The 22,918-nt window shown below is 47.0% G+C and overlaps 1 protein-coding gene across 3 annotated transcripts in view; it reads left to right on the top strand.

Moving 5' to 3' along the window:
* L3MBTL2 (L3MBTL histone methyl-lysine binding protein 2) overlaps positions 1–22,918 on the top strand; it is a 51,566-nt gene that overhangs the window by 6,047 nt on the left and 22,601 nt on the right. For all 3 annotated transcript variants that reach the window (XM_060245372.1, XM_060245373.1, XM_060245374.1), the window contains 5 exons: positions 814–937; positions 4,541–4,620; positions 10,258–10,375; positions 18,906–19,040; positions 20,136–20,224. In XM_060245372.1, the coding sequence (XP_060101355.1) occupies positions 814–937; positions 4,541–4,620; positions 10,258–10,375; positions 18,906–19,040; positions 20,136–20,224 (546 nt within the window). The remainder of the gene's footprint in view (positions 1–813; positions 938–4,540; positions 4,621–10,257; positions 10,376–18,905; positions 19,041–20,135; positions 20,225–22,918) is intronic.

Here is a 22,918-nt window from a genome sequence, read left to right as displayed (position 1 = left end):
ATCCAGAGGTGGTGGTTGACTTTAAATTTGGAAAAGAAGGGTGTCATCATTCAGTAGGCACAATTTATATCAATGGTGACAAACAATAGACCCTGAAGTTGAAGTATATTGATGATGGATGTAATCTAAGAATAGAAGAATGGGTTACAGGAGAAAGGAGATTCTTGGGTAGAAAGTGAAGGAATACCTACATGCTTTCCTCCCCCCCAATATTCCTATAGTTTTCTGCTACATGAATGTAAGAGTTACTAGCTTTTCAGGAACGGTTCCATTTTTCATGTTGTTAACTGTTAAACTACGTTATTCACTCTGCACCCCCAGGTATGAAGGCAAGGCAAGTCAGTCATGAATTACATGTGCAGGTTTCATCTTACAAACTTAACAGAATTACATGCCTGCCTTCTTAATAGGAATGCAAAAAGTCTTGTGGCATCTTAAAAACTAGCATGCAAGCTGTTATGTTGTGAGTCTGTGAGTTTTCATAAACGGCCTATCCCATCACATACATCTGACAAAGCAACTTGTAGCCTTGTGAAGGTTGTGCTGCAATATGTTTTCTAGCATTGGTGGCAAGCAGATTAATGAGGACTACTTTTCTGGAATGGTGTCCTTTTGTTTTGGTAGTCAGTGGTGCAATTCTGAACAGGGTTGAATCCTTGGAAGCCTACTGATTTCTGTAGTTTAGAAGGGTGCAACTCTGTTCAGGATTGTAATATTAATTTCTTAAGCCTTCCATGAGAGGTAGAAAGGCTTGTTTACTCCTTACTGAGCTGGTATTCTGAACAATGTGCATTTAAAAAAATGTTTTCACAGGGAAAACCACCTACAAAGAAAGCAAAAGTCTTGCACAAGGCAGCCTGGTCTGCTAAAATTGGAGCGTTCCTTCATACACAGGGGACAGGTCAACTTGCAGATGGAACTCCAACTGGCCAGGATGGTAAGTGTGGACAGCAGGCGGAGGATTGTCACTTACTTCAAACAGCAAAATAGAGGGCATGCTCCAGCTTTGCACATAAGTTATTTTTTGTTTAAATAACAGCTGGGGGGAGGGGCAGAAATGAATGCGTAAGTGATACTGACTAGAGGTTGCTGGTAGCCACATTTACCCAAAGCAAAATCCTAAAACCACATAATACCTCTTAAGACCAACCAAAATAACACACAGTAGTGTGGAAGCTGTTGAGTTCTCTAGAATTCGTTATCAGGTTGTTAAGAATAAATAAAAAAGGCTGGGGGTTGGGAGGAAATCATCTGTGTGTTTTAATATTAACCAAGACAGTCTCCTGGTTTGAATCTCTAGTCATGACTTTCAAACATGCCTAAATGCTTAAAGTGCGCACTCTCTCTCTCTCTCTCTCTCACGCAAGATGGGTTCATGAAAGTAATGGGTAAAGTTTCCAGTGCCTGAATTTGGAAGCACCTCCTTATGGGGGTGTCAAGGATGTCAACATGAGTTCCCAGGCAAGAGCACACAAGTAACCAGACTGATATTAAAAATATTTATAAAGTTTATTGCAAGAACAGACAGGTTAATATGAATATAGCCAACAGATTGCCAAAAGTCACACAGGATACAAAACAATAAAGCTAGCTTTAACTATCTAACACTGTCAGATAATTTTGTAGGTGACACAAACCTTATTAAGCCCTTGGATGGATATTATAATTATACTTCTGTCCCCTCAAGTCAGGTGATAGTGGCATCCAATCCTAACATGTCTCCAGGAGAATTCTCCAGAATCTTACATTACCACTTTTGGTCTTCCCTCTCCCAACACTAAGAATATGTTCTCATGAATGCCAACAGCTTTGGCCTTGGAACTGATAAGGTGCCAGGCTCAGGCAGAAGTGCTTAATGAGCAACACTTGCAAGGAAAAACCAGGTCCATGGTGCTTTGCCTCACAGGCGGATACATTAATCTAATAGGAATCCTCCAGTGATGGTAGCAGGGGGAGAATCCTCTCCTGTAGATATGGTGACTTTACAAGCATTGGCCTGCAAGAGAGGGAGGCACTGATTACATCCCCTGAGCGAGAGTCTTTGCTTCCATTCCTAGGAAAAGGACAGGACTCTGTTTTCACATTAGCCTGATGGGGGCTTTTCCCTCTGTTCTTTGAAAGGGCTCACAGAACCCTTGGACCCCAGGTTAAGAAATACTGGGGTAGAAGTAATTTCTTGGTCCCTTCTTACTCTTCCTAACAGCCCCATGGCGTAGAGTGTTAAAGCTGCAGTATTGCAGTCCTAAGCTCTGCTCACGACCTGAGTTCAATCCCCGGCAGTAGCTGGGTTTTCAGGTAGCTGGCTTGAGGTTGATTCAGCATTCCATCCTTCCGAGGTCGGTAAAATGAGTACCCAGCTTGCTTGGGGAAGGCAATGGCAAGCCACCCCGTAAAAAGTCTGCCTTGAAAACGTTGTGAAAGCAACGTCACCCCAGAGTCGGGAACGACTGGTGCTTGCACAGGGGACCTTTCCTTCCTTTTTTTTCTCACTCTTCAGTTCTGTAGGTACATATGCACGTCAGAATCTGTAGGGTTGTATTCTGAAAGAACACACTACTCCACCTTAAGACATTATCAGAGATTGAGTCTGGGACATAGCACATCTCATGGTGCTCTTCTGTCTTGTGTCTGGGTAAAAAAAAAAAAGCTCTTGAAGAGTAGTCTGCGATGTCCTAATTGGAGTTGTTCTTTGATGTGAGAACTTTGATTTCTGGAAGGTTGATGAGAGTTTTTCTGATTGTTCATGATTTAAATCTGGAATTCATTGCAAGCTTTAGTTTATAGGGTGTATGATTCGACTGTCTCTCCTCTGTTATGGTTTCTGCACATCTTCCTGGTTCAGATACCTAATAAGGAAAATGACATGCTTGGGAATTCCCCCGCCCCCAGTTTTGGGCCCTTGTATTTACTATAAGATTGTGTGCATAATTTTGGAGATATACGAAATTGTGGGAAACTGCCAATTTTAGTAATTTTGACCTTGTACTCAGCATATTTTTATATGTTGGACATCTAGGGGCAGATGCAGACACAATGTAGATTACCCCCATCATCCAAATTCTATCCAGAGTTAAATTGACACCTATAATAACTGTGGTTAAGGCTAGCCAGATTTACCTTTTCATTAAGCCTTGAAACTAGTTTGCAAGATCTGATCAAGTAGGTAACTTGGTTTTCCTTTGTACTGGTTAATGTTGGTACATTTGTGAATTGTACCAATGTAGGGGGAGCCCTTCACCCAGCTTCTGATTTTTGTTTTTTTCCTTCTGACATCACCTCTGTTATGTTATGTGTTGGGTTTAAAGTGTGGCTACATACACAGCTTCTCCAAGTGACAAAACCGCTTATTTTGTTTTTTGGTATTCCTGAAGCTTATCTCCTGCTCTTTTTAATGGAATGAAATGCTCTGTGCAGGTTGAAAAGTTGCTCATATTCCAACCAGATTCTGCTGCAATAAAGGATGTGCCTGTTGTCCCTCTGTTGTTTTTCGAATTTCCAACACCTCCCCACCCCACTGGCCACTCCAATCTGAACCTTCTTGACTAGGGAGGGAGTCTGGGATGGGCGGTGCTACGACTTACGCTGCTGTCCTGCCTGCCTCAAACAGAGGGGGTGGGGTTGGAAGGCTGGGAAATCCTTGCCTGCTTGGCTTTCCTTCTGAGCACTGGAGGTTGCTGCCACCTCTTCTGCTCCCAGGGCTGGCAGAAGCAAGGAGGCAGATGAGCTCAGGCAGCAAAGAGAGGAGAGGGCAAGCCTAGTACCACAGGTTGCTGCCACCTCTTCTGCTCCTGAAGCTAGCGGGAGTGAGGAGGTGGGTGAGCCTGCTAATTTTGACTTCAAAATGGGGGAACTGGAGGTCAGAAGGAGTCCTTCCCTTTCTTGGAGCTGTTCCACAGCACCAGCCAGTCTTGCACCCAGCCTGCAAAGTGCCTGAGCAGAGCACTCTGGACTGGAGCAGAACTGAGGGGGACATGTTTCTTCCTTCCGGATGGGAGGATCTATTGCCCTCATCACTTTAGGAGAACCTCTTCCCCTCACCCCTGCTTGGGCAACCCTGCCTTTGCAGAAAAAAGAGGGACATGGCACAAGCAGCGATCAAGGTAAGGCTCCCTTGAGGGACCTCAGTGGACTGTTTAGGGGGCTTGCAGGCACACCCATTGAGATCAGGCATGCCTTCCTCCCTTCAGGCTCCCCCCTCCCATGTGTTCCTGCAAGCAGCACAGGAGGAAAAAAAAAGCTTGTGGCAGCGAGGAGAGGGCAGGGAGATCTGAGAGGGTGAGGTTAGCACCAGAGGTGTCCACCACCTGTTCTCCTGCTCCTGGGGCCAGCAGCAGGTCCAGCAACAGCTACCGGGCACTTAATTAAATTACTGCCCCCCCCTTTCACCCCTCCCCAAAATATTCCTGGTTACAGCCCTGGGCTTTTCTCTTTCCAATTTTGTAATGCGAGTCTTTTAGCTGTACTAATAGTCTGTTTGTGTTGCTTAATCTTGAGTCTTCAGTATTGGAGATGACTGTGATAGTCCTTTGTCCTCTTTTAGCTCTTATTGTAGGATTTGACTGGGGGACGTACCTACAAGAACATGGATGCAAGGCTGCAGCTGTCAGCAGTTTCAAACATGTGAGCATTCCCTATTTGCTTTCTGTGGTTTCTCTGCAAGACCTCATCTCTTTATGATACTCCCTGGGCGATCATGAGCCAGTCACTCTCTCTCAGCCTAACACCACTTCCCAGGGTTGTTGTGAGGGTTAAAAAAAAAAAAAGATGGGAGAATGATGTTGTAAGCTGCTTTGAGTCCACCACTGGCGAGAATAGTGAGATATAAATAATTGTGTTAATATTTATTCTTTTATTAAGATATAACATTGAGGAAACATTAGGAAGAATAAGAGCTTTTAGGAGGGGGGTTGTTTTGTAAAGCTGCCTTCAGTTCCTTTTTGGACTGAAAAGAAAAATTTGAAGATGTTTCTGAAAACTGGCATAAACAGGGCTCTGCTAAGCAAAATACCAACACAGAATGTGAAGCAGATAGTGTAGATATACGTTGTCTAGGTAACCACTATGGATCTGATGTATGTTGAACATGCTCATCAACAGATTAGACCCAATAAATAGACTGTGAGAACTTGATAATAAACATGATTGAAGCTGAGTTGGTGTGTGTCCTGCTCAGTGGTTGGGTGGCAGACAGTAGAAATAAACCCGTTTCAAAGAACAAGAAGATATAATTTTAAAAAATTAGAAATGTAGGAATGTCACACGACTCAGGGTTGATGTTCATCGCACCAGTCTGTTTCTGCTGCTGTCTGTCAGTGGCTGCATTGCTTTATTTATATACATTATTCTTTACACAATCATTTACTAACAACGTGCAGAATGAGGCGACCTTAGCTTGTTACCCCAAATGTGTATTCCAGGAAGGAGGTGAAAAGGGCAGCATATTCTGAGGCCCTCAGCATTGTTGCTAGGGCAAAGTACAGGAAGGCTTAAGCCTGCCTTCTAAGTCTATAGATGAAATCGGAACAAGGTTGGTTTGCCAGACTGTTGCCCTTTCCTTCATCTCTTTTTTGTTTTTATTTTAAAAACTGCCCTCTGAGTCTATACAACAGCCACCAAGTCCTCTGGAGATGGCTCTCGCCCAGCCTCTTCCAACATTTGTTGAGCTTGATTAGTTAGACGCTTCACATCCCCCCATGTGACATCACGAGCTGTCTGGGTGTGTGGGTTTCACCATCTCCCTTTTGAGGCTGAGATTGACAGTGAGAATCAGATTTGGAAGACCCTGATGCCACGCCATGAGCAGGACGAACACACTTAGCCGGCACCCACAAAGGACCTGTAAGAGAGAACACAGCAGCATGCCTGCGCCCCCAGGTAATAAGGGGAACTGGACCATGCCAAGTTAATATATGAACATACATATGAAGCTGCCTTATACTGAATCAGACCCTTGGTCCATCAAAGTCAGTATTGTCTACTCAGACTGGCAGCGGCTCTCCAGGGTCTCAAGCTGAGGTTTTTCACACCTCTTTGCCTGGACCCTTTTTTGGAGATGCCGGGGATTGAACCTGGGACCTTCTGCTTACCAAGCAGATGCGCTAACACTGAGCCACCGTCCCTCCCTAATAAGACCAAAGTCCATTGTTCCTGAACCCGCATTTGGATAGGAACCTTCAGTTTCACTCCTTTTAATTGTTTTTGAAGAGTGGTTTCCAATATCTGATTAGCATGTTCCACAATAGCTTGACCTGTGGAATTATATGCAATGCTATGCTGGATTTGAATGTTCCATTGTATACAAAAATCAACAAATTGAGAAAAACTATATGCTGAGGCGTTATCAGTTTTCAACAGTTGCAGACGACCCATTACAGCAAAGGCAGAAATAAGGTGAGCCATGACATGTTTTGTGGCTTCACCACAGTGAGCAGTAGCCCAAAGATATCCAGAGTTCGTGTCTATGCAAACATGAACACAGTACCAGGGTTTCAAGGAAACTATATGGGTAACATCCATTTGCCAGAGCTTGTTAGGGAACACTTTCCTTATGAAGAAAGGTTAAAACACTTGGGGCTCTTTGACTTGGAGAGACATTGACTGTGGGGTGACATGATAAGAGGTTTATGTACATTATACATGGTTTACATACATTATACATAGGATGGAGAAAGAAGTACTTTTCTCCCTTTCTCACAATACAAAAACTTGTGGGCATTCAATGAAATTGCTTAGCAGTCAGGTTAAAACAGATAAAAGGAAATACTTCTTCACCCAAAGGGTGATTAACATGTGGAATTTACTGCTACAGGAGGTGGTGGTGGCTACAAGCATAGCCAGCCCCAAGAGGGGACTGGATAAAAATATGGAGCAGAGGTCCATCAGTTACTATTAGCCACAGTATATATATGTGTGTGTGTGTATGTATATACATAGAAGACATTGGATTTATATTCTGCCCTCCACTCAAGAGTCTCAGAGCGGCTCACAATCTCCTTTATCTCCCTCCCCCACAACAGACACCCTGTGAGGTGGGTGGGGCTGAGAGGATTCTCACAGCAGCTGCCCTTTCAAGGACAACCTTCGCAGGCCATTCCAGCAGTTGTAAGTGGAGGAGTGGGGAATCAAACCTGGCTCTCCCAGATAAGAGTCCACACACTTAACCACTACACCAAACTGATACATATATTGGTCACTGTATAACACAGCGTGCTGGGCTGAATGGACCATTGTCCTGATCAAAAGGTAATGAGAACTGTTTGACAAATGCTTTGGCATTCTGGTGAAAATAGCTATGACTGAGAGAGGGATTAGTAAATAGAGAGGTAACACTTTTTAAACCTTATCAGCAAGTGCATTGCCTTAGCAATCACACCAGGGAGATTAGAATGGCTTCGAATAGTAGCAAAACAAAAATTGGGTAACGCACAGCAAGAAATTAAAAACTGTAAGGTTAAAAATATAGCCAATCAAATTTGAGGGTCAATTTGGGGAGTGATACATGCACCAGGAAGTTGATAAATCAGATTGAATGCATATAAGAGCTATTAAGCCATTGTTACAGCAGTAACTTCAGCCTGCTGCACTGAGCGCTGTTGCAAAGTAAAGTGTGTCTTTTACACTTTCCCCCCCAGCAAACTGGGTACTCATTTGACCAACCTAGGAAGGATGGAAGGCTGAGTAACCTTGAGGCAGCTACCTGAACCTAGCTTCCACTGGGATCAAACTCAGGCCGTAAGCAAAGCTCAAGACTGCAGTACTGTAGCTTTAACACTCTGCATCACGGGGCTCTTTTTGAATCCAAATTAGCATTTTCCTTGGCCAATTTCATCATCAGTTCTGCTGCATCAGGATTATCAACCTGTCTTCTGATTGTTGCCTGAAGACAGTTGATAAAGTCTAAATAGGACTTTTGTGGCTTTTGACAGACGGTTGCAAAACTATGGGCTGGTTTCCCTTCTGTAGATACTTTGGCAAAGGCCTATAAAGCACATTTAGATATTATAGCAAGGGTTGCAACAGAGAGCACAGCTTGTGCTTCAATAGTGCTGAACTGTCCAGATCCATATCGTTGTTTAGCAGTATAAACCCCATTGGAGCCATGCCCTTGAGCATTAGCCAAATTACAATATTCACTGTCCCATACCACATAATGTCCAGGAGTTAACATCATTCCCACCATATTTTTCCAATCTTGAGGAATCACAGTGTATCCATTAGAGAGTCCTGCTAAAAGACTTTGCACATCGGTTCCCCTTATGCCCATGTCTCTGATAGCCTTTTGAATTTCACTCAAAACAGAGTGGGGCAACACAGTGCAGTTAACAACCTGTTGCCTATTCTCATTCTGTGCATACGTTACTGGGCATACTGATAAAAAGTCAGCCAACCCTTCCCCTGTCAGATGTACAGGGCAAATAGACAACATTTCTGCCAATTCTGGAACATTTTCCAATTTAGCCAGATCAAGTTCTTTCTCCAAAACTTCACAGACCATGTGTCCTGGGGCATTAGATGGTGGGCCCACGGGTGGATCCGTTGGTGGAGGAGGAGGGGCAGGGGGCACAAGTTGGACACCAGTGCATTTTAGGGGACAATCTTTGGAGAGCTGGCTTGTGTTAGAAATGGGCATAAATTTCTCTATTGCATACCTGCATTTATGCCAGGTTTGAAGCAGTTCAACAGAAGCTCGGGGCTCTGTGTGCCAGTTCCGAAGTTTAAGAGAACCTCCCTCCGGGTACCAGGGGCATTGCTTACTGATCTCTTGTAAGAGAGTCTTAAGTTGCCCAGAAGTCACAGACCCGCCGTACTTCTGAATGAGGAACCACAGCTCCTCCAAATGTTTCTGCTGGGTTTGTGAGAACTGTCCTCCCATACTCACCAATGAAGGGGTCATTTAGAACAACGGAGTGCATTCAAGGGGCCTATGCCAGGCGTTGATGAGAGGGGTCCCTGTTTGCTGCGCCACTTGTAGGAATGTCACACAACTCAAGGTTGATGTTCATTGTATCAGTCTGTCTCTGCTGCTGTCTGTCAGTGACTGCGTTGCTTTATTTATATACATTATTCTTTACACAATCATTTACTAACAACGTGCAGAATGAGGCGACCGATGTTTACCTTAGCTTGTTACCCCAAATGTGTATTCCAGGAAGGAGGTGAAAAGGGCAGCACATTCCGAGGCCCTCAGCATTGTTGCATAGGGCAAAGTACAGGAAGGCTTAAGCCTGCTTTCTAAGTCTATAGATGAAATCAGAACAAGGTTGGTTTGCCAGACTGTTGCCCTTTCCTTCATAGAAACTGTAATCTAAACGATTGTCTTACCAGCAGTGGAATGCTAAATAGCAGTTTGCAGATAGATTCCAGGTCAGCTGCGCAACCAGCTTAAAATACAAAGAGTTATTAAAAAACATTCCATCATTTGGTTGTGAGCAGAATTGTTCTTTTTATAAAAAGCTGTTGCAAAGATACTTTGTTTTTAAATAACCTCTCAAGGCATTCAATTCCTTCACACGTCAGTGTTCCACTTTTGGGGAAACAAACATAAATTGTATCATCAATTCAATTTGAAGTCACTATTTCCCAAAAAAGCCAAAGATTTGGGCAAACTTATCAAAGATCACTTTAGTATCAATTAAAAATAGCAAATAATAAGTAACTGTAAGTTTTTAACTTGAAAATCTGCTTTGTATTATTTCATTTGTGTGTGTCTTCTGTTGTGAGGGCTGCCCACCCTGGACTCCCTCTGATTTCCTAGTTTTTCTCACAGTCGTCCCCTCCCCAGTTTTGTCTGTAGTCATTCATGAGAATCAGAAAGATCAATACTGTATTTGGGAATGAAAGCTCTATACAAGCAAGCAAACTGCATAGGCAGAATTAGAGATCACATCCTACAAGTGTGTGCTGTGTTCAGATATATACCTCTCGGCATACATACATGTCTGATATTTGTTGTTTTTTCTGGGCCTTTTATCTTCCTGTTTCACACCTCCTCTCAGAGCCGGTGTGGTGTAGTGGTTAAGAGCAGCAGACGCTAATCTGGACAACCAGGTTTGATTTCCAACTCCCCCACATGAAACCAGCTCAGTGACCTTGGATCAGTCACAGTTATTTCAGAGATCTGTCAGCCCTACTTACCTCACAGGGTGTCTGTTGTGGGGAGAGGAAAGGAAAGGCAGTTATGGGCCACTTTGAGACTTTTTAAGGTAGAGAAAAGCAGATTTTAAAACCCACTCTTCTTCTTATCCTCAAATCTTTCAGGTGCCCCTTTATGAGCAATGGGAGGATGTGATGAAAGGGTTGAAGGTGGAAGTGTTGAACAGTGATGCTGTGCTTCCTAGTCGTGTATATTGGATTGCTTCTGTTGTTAAGATTGCAGGTGAGTGTCTTGAGGAGGGCAGCAGAAAAGACTGGGAATAGCTGTTCATTTTTATTTATGTAATTAATCTCAGAGTTGGAAGGGCCTACTGGGGTCATCTAATCCAACTCCCTGCCAACACAGGAACTACAACTATAATATCTCCAACCATGAAGAATCCAGCACCCCATTAGGGTGCCCTGCCTCATCTTGATAGTTTAGAGCAGACAGTAACAGACTCAAAAGAAGATGCCCCTGTGCTTCCCCCACTCCAGACATTAAAATGTAGTTAAAGTCAAGTCAGACGAATTTGCACCAGCCCAAGTAAAATTTTAATTACAAAAGAATGTCCAGATCAGCCTATGATGAGTTTCTGCAAAATGTAAGTTTCCTAGCTTTGCAGGAGCTGATATAACAATCCCTATTCCCTTGTCTGATGTGTGGATGGCATTATGAAGCTGTCATATGCTCTCAGAACATTGGTTATATCTTAATATAGGTGTCAGAAGCTTGCTGATGCCTTTCCTGGACCTGCTACTTGGAATCCTTTAACTGGAATATTGTACATACAAAGTATGCACTCTGCTGTTAAGATCTTGACCATCATGGTGGACAGTAGACAGGTGACAGTTGTGGTGGCAGTCTGCTTAGAATGGTGGATCTTCTTCGTGGTCTCTGTGCATCACACTTGTGGGATACTGCGCCTGCGCTGGTCCCCGATCGGTATCTGTAAAAAGCCCGGGATTCTTCCGCGGTCGGCACCAATGGGCATGCGCAGGCGTCCCTTCGCGCATGCTCACTGGCGCCATCGCGGCAATCCCGCCAGTTCCTTTCTGACCGCTGCGCGGAGAGGTTGTGTTCTCGTGTTCCCGGTCGGTGAGCTCTTGGCCTTTGCCTTTTTTCACTCTGTATATAGCCTGTTTGTTGTTTTGTTAGTGTAGTAGTTAAGTAGTTAGATAGTTAGTGTTTAAAAAAAAAAAGTGTTTTTCTGTGAGTGTTGTTGGCGGATCGCCCTTCGGGGCCTTCCCCCTGTTGTTTTCCCCCAGTTTTTCCCCTCAGAGGACTCTGAGCGGTTTTTTTCAGCAACGGTTGTCTATGGACAGTCACTGGGGGTTTTTTAAACGGTGCCGGGTCTGCGGGAAGAAGATCGCCCCCCCAGACGGCCATTTCCTGTGTCTTCTCTGCTTGAGTGAAGCGCACCATGTGGAGGCCTGCCCACACTGTCTCCGCTTCTCCAAGCAAACGCAGAAGAACAGGGCGGCGAGACTGTCGGCCGCGTTGACCGAGTCGGCACTTCGTCCTCCGAAGTCAGCGGCGGGCCCATCGGCATCGAAAATGGCGAATGCCCAGGCCCCGACGGTCTCATCGGCCGATGCAACCCAGGTGGCGGTGGAAACGCCGATAGAGCGAGGCTCCACGAAACGATCCCACGAAGGGTTGGTGGACGTGCCTGCAAAAAAGCGTCGGGAGGACTCGGGGCGAGAGTCCATCTCCAAAAAAGCTAAGGCTAAGGAGAAGCGGAGAAGGCCACGCACTCCATCGCCTTCACCCGACGTTTCGGCGCCGGTCACAACCGAGCCGCCGAGGAAGATCCTGGCTTCCCCACGCCGCAGCCCGTCGACGCCAAGGGGCAGCACCCATCGGCCTCGCCTCTCCGCATCGGAAGCGGAGATCGATTTGACCCAGCGGTCGCCGTCATCGGGATCACGTCGACAAAGCGGCGAGTCGGCCTCGGAGCTAGAGGCATCGACATCGGCTGACGCAGCTAGAACGACGGGGCTTAGAGGCAGGAAGGAGCCGGAGCCACCGGTCGGGCCTCGACGCTTTCCACCAACACCCCCGTGGGAGCAACATCGATGGCAGTCGCCGTATTCCTATTACCCTCCGTACCAGTGGTACCATCCGAGGGAGTTCCCGGACTGGGAGCAGCAGTCTGAAATGTCCTGCTTCTCCCGAATGTCCCACCGATCCAGGAAAGCATTGGTGTCGGTTCCCCTGGAGAGGCGTAACCTGCCGACAAAACCCCAGCATCGACCATCACCACCGATCCAGTCGCCGCTGAGGGAATCGACGCCGGTTCTGTCGGAACACTCGGCACGCCGGGAGTCCTCATCGTCGGGATCGGAGAGCGACGTCCAGGGAAGAACCTGGGAACCTTCGCCTGACTCCAATATGGCCGAAGACCTTCCGGTCTCACCATCGGAAGACCTGAGGTTGTATGCAGAGATGGTGAAGAGAATGGCTGCCACCATTTCCCTACCAGTCTCGCAGCCGCAGCCAGTCGTGGACGACAATGTCTTCGACATCATGAAAAGGGACACGTCCTTGGCTGTAGCTTTGCCAGTTACCAGGGTCATCTTGCAAGCTGTGAAGGAGCCCTGGAAGAAGCCGTCGTCAGCACCGGTGTCTTCGAGGAAGCTGGACCACATGTACAAGGTCCAGGAGACGGGGGCTGAGTTCCTCTTTACACACCTGAAGCCGAACTCAGTCATCGTCTCGTCTTCCTCCAAGTCACGTAAGGTGCATTCTGCTCCACCAGATAAGGAGGGGAAGAAACTCGACAGCATGGGGAGGAAGATTTACTCCGCAGGAGCCCTCAGGGTGAAGGTGTCGAACTATGCGGCCTGCATGGCGAGATACCAGTATGCCATGTGGGAGCAGCTCACCCCTTTCACGTCTGCCGTGTGCATCCGCCGGCATTCCTGGCTGAGGTCCACTGCCCTGCAGCAGGACACTAAGGCGCTCATAGAAGACCTGCCGTTCGAGGGAGACGGCCTGTTCAGCGCCACAACAGATAGTGCTCTGCAGGAGTTTGATAAGAACTTAAAGACCTCCAGAAACCTGGGGGTGCAGGCACCCTCCAAACAACCCAGAGCCAGATAGTGGAACAAGCCTTGGGCCAAGAAGCCCTACCACAAGTTGCCTTCAGAACAACAATGGCGCCCTCGCTCTTCTCAGCCCGACAGGCCGGCCTACTCGGGCAATAATAGAAGCTGCTATGGCACCCAACCTGCAGGCAAGTCCAAGGGTGCCCGCCCTACAATGCAGGGGCTTTGACTTCTTTACCGCACGCATCATCGCCCCCACCAACTCATCAGCTATTCGCCTCCGCCCTTTCCTGCCTGCCTGGGAGCTGGTCTCCTCAGACAGGTGGGCTCTGTCCATCATAAAAGAGGGCTACAAAATAGAGTTTGCACAGATTCCAGAGCAGTCCGTGGTAGTCACCACTCCCCCTTCCCCGCCTCTGCTGGCAGAGGTGACCAACCTCCTACAGAAACAAGCCATAGAGAAGGTGCCAGTGGAGGACAGGACGGGTGGGTTCTATTCCCGCTACTTCTTGGTTCCCAAAAGGGACGGAGGATTGAGACCTATTATGGACCTTCAGAATCTGAACAAATTCATTCTGTACCAAAAGTTCAGGATGTCCACACTGCAATCGATCCTGCCCCTCATCAATCAAGGGGACTGGATGGCAACCTTAGATCTCAAGGATGCCTATTTCCATATCAGCATCCACCCAGCGTTCAGACGCTTCCTCAGGTTTGCCGTGGGTTCCTAACACTTCCAGTTCACAGCCCTTCCGTTCGGCCTGTCCACAGCACCTCGGGTGTTTACAAAAATGATGAGCGTGGTGGCTGCCCATCTTCGGCTCCAGGGAGTGGTCGTCTTTCCGTATATAGATGACTGGCTCCTGGTGGCGAGGTCAAGGGAAAGCCTGTCAACTCACATTGCCATCACCCTACGCCTTCTCAACACCCTAGGGTTGCAGGTCAACTTGGAAAAATCGCAGCTCGCTCCATCAAGGACAGTGCAGTTCATAGGAGCAGTGCTGGATACAAATCGTCATCGGGCATTCCTGCCTGCCCAGAGGGCAGAGGACATTGTAAATATGGTGCAGTTACTTCAGAGGCGAGGGTGGGGCACAGCGCAGCAGCTCCAGCGAATGCTGGGGCTGATGGCGGCGACGACAAGCATGCTGCTTTTTGCGAAACTGAAGATGAGAGGACTACAGCTATGGTTCCATCGTCAGTTTCGTCCAACCAGAGACTCACCTCGAAAGAGGTTCACCATTCCACCAAAGACGCTCCAAACGCTGCAGTGGTGGGAGTCGAAGGACAACATCTGTCAAGGAGCCACCTTCCGGCTCCCACGATGACCATCACTATGGACGCTTCTCTGTGGGGCTGGGGGGCTCACATGGAGGGCCTGTGTGTGGGGGGCCAGTGGCCACCAAAGCTGACTCTGTACCATATAAACTATCTAGAGCTGCTGGCGGTGCACTTTGCCCTTCGTTCCTTCCACCCGATGGTGGCGGGGAAGACAGTAGCACTGCTCACGGACAATACCACTGCCCTGAGCTACATCAACAGGGAGGGTGGGACAGTGTCTCGTCGGCTCTGTGCATTGGCAATGGACCTGTGGTCGGAGCGCCTCCGGTGCGACATCTTCGTAAAGGCGGCACATCTTTGGGGGGTCCTCAACATCCAGGCAGTCTCCCTCAGCAGGGGGGGGCGTCCCCGCATGAGTGGGAGCTGCAGTGGCGCTTTCTAGAGCCGGTGTTTCAGCGTTGGGGGTACCCGCAGCTGGACGCTTTTTCCACAGCAGAGAACACGAAGTGCCCCATGTTCTGCTTCGGGGGGGGGGGGGGGGGGGGCAGATCCAGCATCTCTGGGAGACGGACTCCTGCTTCCCTGGGTGGGCCGGTTCCTCTACATGTTCCCGCCCCTCCCACTGTTGACGAAGGTAGTCAACAAAATAGCAAGGGAAAGGCCACGCTGCATCCTGGTGGTCCCATGGTGGCCCCGCCAGAACTGGTTCTCGATCCTACTCCAACTTTCGGGGGGGGGGGAATTCTATCAGTTCCCAGCGGAGCCAGACCTTCTGTCGTCTCAGGGGGGGCATGTACTACATCACAACGTGCCACACCTGAAGCTGACAGTGTGGTTGATAGACCAGTAGAGTTTTCTGACAGGGTCCAGCTGGTCCTAATGAACAGTTGGAAACCTTCCACCCGTGCTTCCTATGATAGGAAGTGGAGGAAGTTTTCGAGCTTTGTGGCCGACCAATTGTACTCACCGAATGAGGTGGGCCTGTTGGCGATTTTTGACTTTTTACTGTCCTTGGTGGATGCAGGCCTGGCCTTCTCCTCTGTTAAGGTCTACTTGGCAGCAATATCTGCCTTCCACAATCCCGTGGGGGGGTACTCCGTATTTGCCCACCCTCAATCCAAAAAGTTTTTGAAGGGGTTGTTTAGGCTGCATCCACCATCAAGGTCACCCCCACAGCTGTGGGACTTGACACTAGTGCTGGACATGTTAACAAGGCGTCCCTTTGAGCCAATGGCCACGTGCTCTCTGCAGCTTCTGTCCTGGAAGACTGCCTTTTTGGTGGCCATCACTTCTGCACGCCGCATGGGGGAACTCACGGCGATGCGTTGTGACTACCCTTATCTAGTTTTTAGAGAGACTGGGGTTTCTATGGCCCCAGACATTAGTTTCCTCCCGAAGGTGGTCTCCCAATTCCACCTCAACTTGGAAGTCTGGTTGCCAACCTTTTACCCTAATCCTTCCTCAGAAGAGGAGCGTAGGCTGCATGCCCTGGATGTTAAGCGTGCCTTACTTTTTTATTTAAAGCGTTCAAGTCTTTCGTAAGGACCAGCAGCTGTTTGTTTCATACGCTGCTCCCAAGTTAGGTTCCAGGATTTCGTCCCAAAGGTTCTCAAAGTGGCTGACGGAGACGATTAAGTTTTGTTATCTGCTGGCAAAGAGGCCTCTACCTGGACCTGTTCGTGGACACTCCACAAGAGCGATGGCGACGTCAGTGGCGTTCCTGAGGGGCGTGTCCCTGGCGGATGTCTGCAAGGCGGCCACCTGGTCTTCTCTGCATGCCTTCATGAAGCACTATGCGCTGGACGTACATGCTCAGCAGAGGACTCGGTTGAGGACTGCGGTGCTACAAGTTGCTGCTTCCGGTTGACCGTCTCCCCGCCTCCAGGTATGTCTTGCTTGCTAATCTTCACAAGTGTGATGCACAGAGACCACGAAGAAGATAGACAGGTTGCTTACCTGTAACTGTAGATCTTCGAGTGGTCAACTGTGCATTCACACTACCCGCTCTCCTTCCCCACTGCTGACGGTCTCCCTCCAGTAGGAGCTTCCAGCGGTCAGGAAGGAACTGGCGGGATTGCCGCGATGGCGCCGGTGAGCATGCGCGATGGGACGCCTGCGCATGCCCATTGGCGCTGACCGTGGAAAAATCCCGGGCTTTTTACGGATACCGATCGGGGACCGGTGCAGGCACAGTATCCCACAAGTGTGAATGCACAGATGACCACTCAAAGATCTACAGTTACAGGTAAGCAACCTGTCTTTCTTCATTGAGAAGGCAGTACAAACTGTGTGCAGATGCTAAGAGTGCTGGTGAACCCTTCTTCCCCATCTGTGAGAAAGAGGATGGCTATGCTGCCTGGCTGCCTGTACAGCTAGACAGGTGTTGAGATCAGCCCCTGTAACTGGCTTGTGAAGAAAAGCTTTAAATGATTGTTTACAAATTGTTCAGTAATTACAAAAGATGTCAAGATAAAGTTGTGATAAGTTTGAGGTGCAAAACACTAAGGCATGGATGACAACTGTAAAGGATTTGTGGAGCTGAATTGGGGCATCAACTGTAGTTCCCAATGGCAAACTTCATTAGGTTATGGAATAGTGTGATGAACTGCACTTATACGAATCTTAGAAGTGCTGTACAAACAGCTGAAGGGATGTGAGGGGTTAATTCTTCACAGAGCCTGAAAGCCTTGAATGACAGACTGCTCCAAGCAATCTGATTGGTTTGCAACAGCTAAGCAGAGAAATTCTTGAAGAGAATTCCATACTGAGGAGAGATTCAGTCAGATTTCTGCCTTGATTGAATTGAGTCTGATTTCAGCCCTAGCTGAGAAGAGTGGAATACTGACAGTTTCAGAATTCAGCCTTTGCTGAGAGCAGTTTAACACAGGTGGAGAATTGGGGAAAGCTGGCAAGGAAGTTTGGGAAGTAGATGAAGACTCCCATTTGGAAGAACAGATCTTATAGACAGAGAAGAAAATTCTCTACCCAGTCAAACAGGGAGTTCACTCTGAAGAGTACAGAGATTCCTGGTGTGGTTAGGAACTGCCTTTAGACACCTTAAGAGTCAATTAAAAACTCAAGACAAGTACTGATATTTCAAGAGAAGGGGCTTAGGTACTGGAAAGAGTGTACCAGCCTTTGTGAAACTTAAAAGAGTCACTCATAGAAAGACTATGGAGATGCTTGGGGAAAACACCAGAATAAAAACCTCTCAACTTCAAGACTGGTGCAGAATGCAGCAGCCAGGCTGCTCTCGGGGCTTTCTATGCAGGAGCACATACAGCCTGGGCTGTGTACACTTCACTGGTGGCCAGTGGTATACTGGATTCGCTACAAGGTGCTGGTTATTATTTTTAAAGCCCTATATGGCCGTGGACCTGCTTACCTTAGGGACTGTCTCTCCCCACATGTTCCCCAGAGGGTTCTTAGATTGGGAACACAAAACTTGTTATCGATCCCTGGGCCGAGGGAGGCAAGCCTGAAAACAACGTGTGAAAGAGCCTTCTCAATTGCTACCTCTCAGTGGTGGAACCAACTGCCTGAGGAGGTCAGAGCCTTGCAGGACCTTGCCCAGTTCCACAAGGCTTGTAAGACAACACTGTTTCAGTTAGCGTTTAACTGAAATGCTGACCACCACCAAGACGCTAGATCCAATGGATGATAAGATCATTGACCGCCATCTTAAATTGGTATTAAATCTCCATTGAAATTAGCACCAAATTATTTTAAACTGTTTAATGCTTTTAATGTAGATGTTTTTATTGTATGTTATGTGTTGTGAGCCTGCTTCAGGAGGGCAGGATATAAATCCAATAAAATTAAAATAAAAAAATAAATTTAAGTAACTGTGAAAAGCTTAAGAAACTCACATCAGCCTGAAACATAAGAACTAAAGCATGTATAGGTTTTACCTCAGTAATTTCAAATGATTTCACTTGACCTTTCCCCCTATGTTAAATAAAATATTTTGTTCCTTTTGAATTTAAAAACACCTTGAGTGCCATTTAACTTGTTAAAGTGGGCTCCTGATCCTTCCCTTTGGTTCCTGGAGTGAGCCAGCAGCCAAAATATCATACTGTGACAGGGTTGGGGGACAGAGCTTATCAGCAAAGACAAAAACACATTACTAGGGTAGCTCAGTCAGTAAAGGTAAAGAAAAACAGAGGGAATATTTTGCCTCTGAGGAAAGGAAGTGGTTGGGGCTGTGATGTATAGCTTCTTAAAACTAGTGATGGGAACCATATGTGTTGAGGCATTTGCACCCAATGAAATGGAGGGTGTTCGGTGTGGAATATTGCTGCAGTTGTCCAGGGAGGGCAGGGGTATTCAAAATGTAATAATTTGTTTCATTTTCTTTCTTCCCTCTTCCCTAAATTTGCCACGGCAGGCTAATAATTTGTTTCATTTTCTTTCTTCCCTCTTCCCTAAATTTGCCATGGCAGGCTACAAGGCACTGCTACGCTATGAAGGCTTTGAAAGTGACTCCAGCCATGACTTCTGGGTCAACTTGGGCATGATGGACATCCACCCTATTGGCTGGTGTGCCATCAACAGCAAAATTCTGGTTCCACCCCAGAGTAAGTACTTGAATTTCACCCACCTGTGGGATTTCCTTATAGTTAAAAACATCTATCTTGTATTTCCTGAAGCTGGATCATACTCATGGGATGTAGTGTTTACAAATCTCACTTTGGAGTTAACCAAGCACATTCACCTAAATAAGCATTTTTGGGATAGGGTGGAAAGGCTGTGTGGCACTATTAGCATCTTTGGAGCTTGGCTTGGGTTGTTTATGGACATCATCAGCCCTCTGGTAAGTTTAAGAACTGCTTTGCCCCAGACATGTGTGCTTTTAAATGGGAAGAGTATCTACATTCTTATTTAGCTTATTAAAGGGAAGGAGAGGTGGACATCCAAGTACACATAGCTAATGTGACATCATCTTGGAAACACTACTCAAACTTCCTTTTGTTCGCCAGGTTTAAGACAGGCTACTTACTAATTTTTCTTTTGTCCCATAACCACCTGATTAACTGATTTCCATTTTCACAATACATTCCCTATAGTTGTACATTGTGAGACCTGCACAGGGCAGGTAGCTGAAGCATACATAGTTTTGTATGATGATCACATCATTGCATAGCTTGTACTGGTATGAGCCTCGTTGACATTGATCCCTTGTTTCCTTGGCTTCCGTCTTCCTTATTGCTCCTTTTCCTGTCCTTCTGTATGCAATGCCTTTTGCAGTCTCAGAAACCACCAGTTGATTAAATAGAACTTTTTGAAGTCAGATTAGATGCCCTTCCTCATGGCAAGCACAACTCAAAACAGACTTTATGCAAACAAGCAGCAGCTTGCATAGCTTATTGCACATTGCAGAATTTGGCTACAGGTGGTCCAGAACTTGATCTGGTTGTGACAATGTGTCTCCCTGTTACCCAAGATCAGCTACTGTTGCCCTGCTGTTTGTGGCTGCATTAACAGAAATTATATTGGTAGGTACCAGTCCAGCGAGTTTCAGGTGTGACCCTCCCCACAACTGTGGATTTTCTTTTTCTGAAGGTGCCAGGCTCCCTCCATCTAAATGGTCCTGAAAACTATGAAAAATGTAAAAAGATATAAAAAGGTATGCCAACTGAGATATTTTGATTTTTGTGGTCTTTCCTGTGCAGCCATCCGTTCCAAGTACACAAACTGGAGGGATTACCTTATGAAGAAACTTGTAGGAGCTAGGACCATCCCAGCAGATTTCCATATAAAGGTAATTTCTTCTGAACTTGTTCAGTGCCTTGACTTCCTGATGGAATGTTGTTGTATCAACTGGCAGTATCCTAGGGCAGTACTTTTTTCTTGGCCCTCCTCCATGCTTCTTGTCCGAATTTGTGGAGTGCAGGTGATGGTTTTCAGCTTGCCTGGGATCTCGTCATCTGTGCATCCCAGCAGGGATCAGTATGAGCTGAAGGGTCAAGCAGTGCTGGGCCATGCAGAAGTACTGAAATACATAGCTGTAGTCAGTACCAGTTTGTTCCTTTGGCAAATGCCTATCTCTGTGTGGATGACAAGTGGGGGACACTGAGAAATAAGTTGCCATTAAAGACTTTGATCACAATCCTGTCCTCCGTATGTAGGGGGCAGTTTTTTTGCAGCACTACTTCCCTCACTCCATGCCTCAGATCATGTCAGGAGATTATATTCCGTGATGAACACAGACAGCAGCAGCTCTAGCATGCTGATGCATGGCTGGCCCCCTAGACAAGGTGCCCCACCCCCCGGTGAGGGCAAACACAGTGACTGCACCAGGCTGCCATAGCATCTGATGCATGAGGCGGAGCAACAGCAGCCTGGCCATGCCCTGAGGCGTAGGTGCCCTTCCATGCTGTGGCTCAGCCTGACTATTTCTCTCACCGCAGAGGCAAGGGTGGGTGGGAGGGCCCTAATGGGTCCCCTCCCGGGGGTTGTGCCCCAGGCGGCCACCTAGGGCTACCTAGTGGACGGGCTACCCCTGAACACAGACTGCCCATGCCAAGCATAAGAATTAATTCCAAATGCACAGTCTAGGTGGGTGGTGAGTGCAGGACTAATAGAAAGAAGACAAGGGGGGGGATACAACTCAAACTCTCACCCTTGCACTACCAGTTCATTGTAGCTGCCTGTTTATTTGCTTCATGTATGCACAGTAGGGCCCAAAGCTGCCTACATTGCTCTCCTCTCTTTCATTTTAGGCTCACACAGCCCTGTGAGGCGGGTTAGGCTAAAAGACAGTGTGACTGGCCCAAGGTTATTTAGCAACTTTCCATGATAGAGTGGGAATTTGAACCTGGGTCTCCCAAGTCCTAGTCCAAAATGCTAACCACTACACCACATGGGCTGTTAGTTCCTGCCTCTGATAGCCCAGCTGAAGTGAAGAAGATGAAGAAGACTGCAGATTTATACCCCGCCCTTCTCTCTGAATCAGAGACTCAGAGCGGCTTACAATGACCTATATCTTCTCGCCCCACAACAGACACTCTTTGAGGTGGGTGGGGCTGAGAGGGCTCTCACAGCAGCTGCTCTTTCAAGGACAACTCCTGTGAGAACTATGGTTGACCCAAGGCCATTCCAGCAGGTGCAAGTGGAGGAGTTGGGAATCAAACCTGGTTCTCCCAGATAAGAGTCTGCACACTTAACCACTACACCAAACTGGCTCTCATACAGCAGTGAAAAGCAGTTGGTCAAACTCATCAGTTCCACTTTGGAAGCCCTTTTGAGTTCAGAGTGTAGCTACTCAGCAAGGAAAGAAAACCACACTCCACATCCTCTGAAACCTTGCCCTAAGTGATCTAAAACAGCCCTGGCACGGAATAAATACAGCATGGTGTAAACTGATGAATCTGTCTTTGCTGGCATACTGCACACTCCTTTCTTCAGTTTGAGAGTATATGTTGGAAAAGCTCCCCCTGCTGGCATGTTTTAGAAAGCATCTTGGACTAGCACTTTCCTTCGTCATCTCTGCGTCTTGAATAATGAGATGGCGGATTAAGGAAGAGATTTGTGGGTTTTGACTTTCACATTAAATGTGTGCAGTGCTGATTTAGAATCACTGGCAGTATAGGTCACCTTCTCGTTGTGGTGGAAGGGCTGACTAATGGCTGCAAGATGAACGCTTGCTGCTTAAGTCTGTCTCCTTTCTCTTTCCTGTATTACATTGTCATGTCTGACAGTAGTCTATTGAGCAATGCAGGTCAAAAAAACCTTTCCTTGATGGAGGCTCAGTGGACAGTGATTGACACTTGGATTGCAGTGCTATACATGCATACCTGGGAGTAAGTCACACTGGAAATCTACTGGACTTACTTCTAAGTAAGTATGGATAGGATCTGGCTGAGAGTCTCTGTTGTACAGTGTTTTCTATAGCATGTGTTTGAGCATCAGAAACCCTTTATATATTTGATCACAGTAATCCTTACAATAGCCCTGTGAGCTAGAGTAGATGTATTCTTGTATTGTAGGAAGGTGCTTGGATCCACCAGAAGGTTCCTGAAGACAAGGCAAAAAAGTCTGAAATTCCCCTGTAATGGTGTTTGTGAAACACCGGATACCCAGAAATAGCATTAAGGAGGGAGTTGGAGACTTCCCATGGGGATGAAGTTTAACAGAAGGTGTCACACACACCCTATGCATGGAAAACCTCCCATGGAACCAGGTCAGGAGGCTGGAAATGGGTGTCCAAAGTTGAAAAACAGTAGGTTTTTATACTTTGCTCTACCTTAAGGCGTCTCAAAGTGGCGTACAATCTCCTTTCCTTCCTCTCCCCACAACAGACAACTTGTGGGGTAGGTAGGCCTGATAGAGTTCTGAAAGAACTATAACTGGCCCAAGGTCACCAAGCAGGTTTCATGTGGAGATTGAAGTCTGCTGCTCTTAACCACTACAGCTTGCTGACATGTTAGGCAATACTTAAGCTGAAGATTTCCCA

This window comes from Heteronotia binoei, chromosome 8 (genome assembly GCF_032191835.1).
Source record: "Heteronotia binoei isolate CCM8104 ecotype False Entrance Well chromosome 8, APGP_CSIRO_Hbin_v1, whole genome shotgun sequence".
Classification (NCBI taxonomy): domain Eukaryota; kingdom Metazoa; phylum Chordata; class Lepidosauria; order Squamata; family Gekkonidae; genus Heteronotia; species Heteronotia binoei.
The sequence above is the reverse complement of the archived record's forward strand: the minus strand, read 5'-3'. Positions and strand labels throughout refer to the sequence as shown.